We start from the raw sequence: 5241 nt of genomic DNA, 5'->3' as shown, positions 1-5241 counted from the left end.
GTGCTCAGCCCTACCTACAGATTTTGATAGTTCTATAAACTGATAGGTTTAAACGATCAAATCGTTTACCTTTTGTGTATTAAAGGTTTATAAAAAAGAAAAATGAAACAAAAACTAATAACACGAAATTTGTTAAGCTAATACGTATTAAAATAAAAAAAAATGTTTATAAGGATCATATAATCCTTTGATTCCTCTACACGATAAAACTATATATATTTTTTTTAATATCCAAATTAAAAACAATTATGATTCTTAATATTTCCTTTGGTTCAGTTTCGACGCTCAGTATTGAATTATAGACCATAAACAGAACTGTAAAACCCAATTTTGCAAACTGTAGACTGCATCGATTCAATCCTAACCTAATAACCTTATCGATTTAGCTCGGTATGGATGGGTCGAACGGTTTCAATAGTTTTCTTTTAAATTCCTACTTTGCATTGTAGATTATCTAAGTTGCACTTAAAATTAAAATGACTAATATATGTTTAACGGAGCGCTTATAACAACTTTGTTTTGTACTATATATAATTTTATTAATTAGTTACTAATATAAAGAAAATACCAAAAGAAAGTTTGTTGGTTGGTTAATCTGACACGGTTCTTTTTCATGACTTTAGTTAAGCAAGCCAATTTTGATTTAAATTAACATTGTCATAGTGTAACTCGACACAATTGGAAAGAATACGAACCTAGAATTTTACAACTATTCAATTACAAGAAAATCGCTAAAAATTGTTCGTGTGGACTAAGGTCCTAGGTCCGACATGTAAGAGTGGGGTATGGACGTGCAATCATGTCCTGAAATTTACTTGTTTGATACAAAAACAAAACAAAGAAAAAAAACACATGTATGTATAATTATAATATAAAAACGTTGATATATATATATTAAAAGATGTTTTAATGGCATAATAATAATTAATAGTAATATTAATGATGATAATAATAATAATAATAACATTAATGACAATAATAATAAGAAGAACTCAACACATATAATTTTCTTTTTAATTTTTCGGATAAAATACACTACTAAACGGAAAACGTAGTGAGGCCCGGTCTATACCAATTAAAGATCCGCCAATGGACTTGCTAATTTAACATGTTAAACATGAACACAATCCGAGTTTTCATGCTATTGACTTGATTCTTTGCATTAGTTGCATTCTTCCTGATTTATCGAATGAGAGTTCCGAGGAGAAAGAAGAGTTCTTTTGTTTTCTTTGTAAGTTATTGTGCATTTGGTAACACCCATACAAACAGTCTATATTACAAATTGTTAAATGATTTAATTATGACAAATCAAAACTGACTATTTTTTGTCGGTTTCAGGTCCCGTTAACAATTACCATCCTAGATTATAAATTTTAGTTTTGGTACATTGACGGACCGGTTTTAATTTGGGTCCAAGAAAGGCCTTCATATAAAAAAAGAAAGTTGTATGTTATTGGGCCACGGTTTGGAAGTTAAATAGGGCTTCCAAGTTCCAACAACTGAACACCCTTTCGTTGTTCATCAAATTGAACAAGCATCCATTATTATGCATGTGGAATACAACAACATGTTATATATGGTTAATGTTAATATAAAGGGTAAACTTAATAACTAGTAGACATTAAATAGATCGTTGATGATCACATAAATTCTAACACGCAAACTACGGATGCACAAATTGAGTTTGAGGCCCAAATCAATTCGGTTAAAAGATGGTCAAAACCAATTTTCAGCCCCAGCTGGTTCGGTTTTTTGGATCGATAATTAACCAGTTCTGGTTTTACCCGGTTTCATAATCATTTTCGGCTTAGGTTAAAACCGGCTTTATATATTCACCTCTAATCCTCATTGTTCTTAGAACTTCACATTAGGTACAGGTTTTGGGATATTCGAGTTCTAGCATTGTCGATTCAGTGTTCTGCATCATTTATGTTTGAATTATAAATTTATAATCAAAATAAAACTAAATCATAATATGTGGAAGATTGTGCTATGAGCTCCAGTCAATGTAATAAATTTACAAGATATAAATTTCATCCATCATAGAAGTTAAATACTGCATAGAACATCATAGCTCGAACATGAACCGAATTAAAGAGTCTCCAAAGGTCCACTCGATAAACCTTTCTATTAATAGATGTGTTTGTCTTTTTGCAACTTAAGTTCTTAATTATCACGAGTTGATTAAAAAAATTTAGCATTGAGTTGATTTTGATACAAATTAATGTACACAAAAGGAAATGAAATAGTGTCCAACTACATCTAAAAAGGGTTATATAGAATTTTTGCACTATAATCCTCAAGTTACTTTCATTAAGTTATCTTAAATCCGATGTTAGAACTTATTTTCCTATTCTTGAATATACGAGTTTATTCTATGCTCTTAATAACTCACAATCGCATCCTCCCCGAAAGGAACATTGAGATCAGGAAGGACAATTCTGCCATTTTGCCCGTCAACCATTTTGAAGTGGCTGTTTGTGGTCGCCTTTGGTCTCTCGCCTTGTGTCTCTACTTGCATATCCAACTAAATGCAAAAGTACAGTCATAAAACTTATATTAGTGTTTTGAGTTAACTATGGAGAGATTATTACAATTATTTTACCTTAATCTTCTTTAGCGTCACGTTCTCCTTTATCTGTTTTGCATATTTAGCCTGTAGTGCTGCGAGTTTCTTCATTAAAAAGTAACAAAAATTAATGACCGTTAAATTATATAAATAATAGCGAGTACGTTTGATTAGAGGTCTCAGGTTTAAATTCGGCTTTTTCCGGCCTTAAAAAAATGTGTTTAATTAACCTACCATTTTCAAATGATGTTGTTCCTCCACTAATACAACTTCTTCCGTCTTAAGTGCCACCAAAGTCTAGAAACAGTAAATGGATAAAACCATGTTAACTAGATATTAAGATCACTTATGATATAGTTAATAACGGTACATGACTAATAACTTACTTTCTTCTTTCTTGACCTCTTAGTTGAGGTTTCACAAGGTGGCGTGGCCTGCAAGTATCATCCCAAAATAACTCAACAATTATAGTTACATGACACATTGTGTACATAGGTAATGACAAGTTACACACAAAACAAAGAAGCTGAACTTAAATTTGAATCAAACTATAAAAGTATATGGTGACAAGTGATTAGATCTTGGGTAAAGCACTAAAGCTACAAGACCTTGACAACTTTGTATAAAGCCATATTCTTTAGACATTTTCAAATAAAATAAACTGATAAAAACATTCTTTTCCCATTCATATGTTTTAAGCACATGCAAACATGTCACGGTGTGCGAGTTACTCGTTCTAAAATCATTGTCTTAATTAAATTTAATAGTAAAACAACAACAATAATAATAAGAGTAAGCTGCAGTTTTCGTCCCTATGGTCTAACCAAATCTGCAATTTTAGTCCAATAGTTTCAAATTTGCGATTTTCGTCCCTATGGTTTCATTTCACTTGCAATTAAAATCGATCACACTAACCCCGTTTAGTCTAGCCGTTCACGTGAGGGGCAGTTTTGTCCTTTTTTCTCCCCAGATAAACCCCAGCTCTAATTCGAAGCCCTCTCACGTGAGAGGCCGAGGTGTATTTGAGTAAAAAGGACAAAAATGCCCCTAACGTGAGGGGTACGCTGATGAGTTTAACTGCCAGACTTAACGGGGTTAGTGGGATCGGGTTTAGTTGCAAGTGAAATGAAAGCAAAGGAACAAAAATAATCAATTTAAAACTATTTGACTAAAACAGCTATTTGAACAAACCATATGGATGAGATTACTCTAGTAGTAGTAGTAATAATAATATATAAACTTTTGAGACTTGAATACAATTTATTACTAGAGCAAAAATATCACAAAATAAGCATGACTAAAAGGACAATCAGTAGCCAACACACGCACCAAACTGAAACACAGACCTTTACTTGCCACGAAAACACGCCACCGTTACAAGCATAAGCCCAAATGACCAAAACACCCCTAACTACCCCACACATTTACAACCTGGAAGGTAGATAGATGGATATAATTTCGACCTATTATGATATGCACACGAGTCATCATATCATTTCATCACGTAAAATGTCATAAACACCCTTCAACATAAAAGCTGTTCAGAAGCAGAGACAGAGATTAAACCGTTCAAGGGTAGAATAGTCATTTCCGAAACGGAATAACCGTCGTCATAAGGCTGGTCAAAATGATTAACCGCATCGAATAACACAACAACCAAATGATGACTCGTAATAAATAAGTTAATAACCATCGGAAAACCATACATACGGTTGCCGGAGACGTAACGCGTATCCATAATAAGCAATAACAAACCTTAGATCTCGAGGTATCAGCAATTGCAGCACAGCAGCTGCCGGAAGTGGCAGCGGTCCACGATAACGGAGTGGTAGGGCTAGCCCTAGGCGGTTCGGATTTGGTACTGGACCGGCGTTGACGAACGGTCCAGCAGTGCGGTGGTTCCGGTCTGCGACGCTTTGGCGGCGGTGGTGCTGCTCGGAGGTTAAGGAGGATTTGTGCGACGGCGGTGGTGTCCGCCATGGCGACGGTGAGCCAGTCGTCTTGAGTCATGGTGGGAGTGTGTGAAAGTGAAAGAGTGGAAAGGAAGAAAGGTGTGGAGTTATATTATTATGAAGGAAGGAGTGGATTGGAGTTGGGTGGGACCCACATGCAGACTGTTATTTTCTTATTGAACCCATTATTTTTTTTTATTATTTTAATAATATTTTGTTGTTTTTAGTGTGATGGTACTTTCTTTCTCTTCTTCTTTTGTACCTTTTTTTAGACTGCGTGTTTTTTGTTTAAATGGAAACCCTTGGGTGTGACTTGTCATTGTATTGGATTATTGGATTGGTAGGGGTCTGGTTTTCATATTTCCATGCTATTGTTTATAAGAAGCTTGAGCTCGTTCAAGCAAAGGTAATATCGTTTGCTGGCTTGCTAGTTAGCTTGGTTTGTAAATAAATCGAGCAAAAGCCATCAATAAATAAGTTCTTGCCAGTTCAATAACATTTGTTAAATATTTCATATTAAAAGAAAGTTAGATGTGATAGTTTTATTAAAAAGTAGCTTCACGTTGCGTATTATAAATTATAACAACTGAAAAAGATTATTGTGGATAGAACTCAAAGTGTGGTGATAACGTGTTTAGAAACAAGTTTAAGGTGTTAACCATAGATTTTTTAAAATTTTGAAACTCTGTTCAGAATATGGTACGAACTCATGTGATCACT

The 5241-nt window shown here is 34.0% G+C and overlaps 1 protein-coding gene across 1 annotated transcript; it reads right to left on the bottom strand.

The window, feature by feature from the left end:
- Positions 1-2383: 2383 nt before the first annotated feature.
- On the bottom strand, positions 2384-4668 carry LOC143605977 (uncharacterized). Its single transcript, XM_077081905.1, has 5 exons — positions 4325-4668; positions 2956-3003; positions 2804-2866; positions 2606-2674; positions 2384-2527 (listed from the first exon to the last, which is right to left on the bottom strand). Exons 1-5 carry the CDS (start codon positions 4577-4579, stop codon positions 2384-2386), a joined length of 579 nt encoding a protein of 192 aa, XP_076938020.1. The 5' UTR covers positions 4580-4668.
- Between the last annotated feature and the right edge of the window lie 573 nt (positions 4669-5241).

The sequence above is a fragment of the Bidens hawaiensis genome, unplaced genomic scaffold (assembly GCF_021521415.1).
Source record: "Bidens hawaiensis isolate Kalapana, Puna unplaced genomic scaffold, B.hawaiensis_p1.1 tig00072308_1, whole genome shotgun sequence".
NCBI lineage: Eukaryota > Viridiplantae > Streptophyta > Magnoliopsida > Asterales > Asteraceae > Bidens > Bidens hawaiensis.
This window is presented reverse-complemented; position numbering and strand designations above follow the sequence as displayed.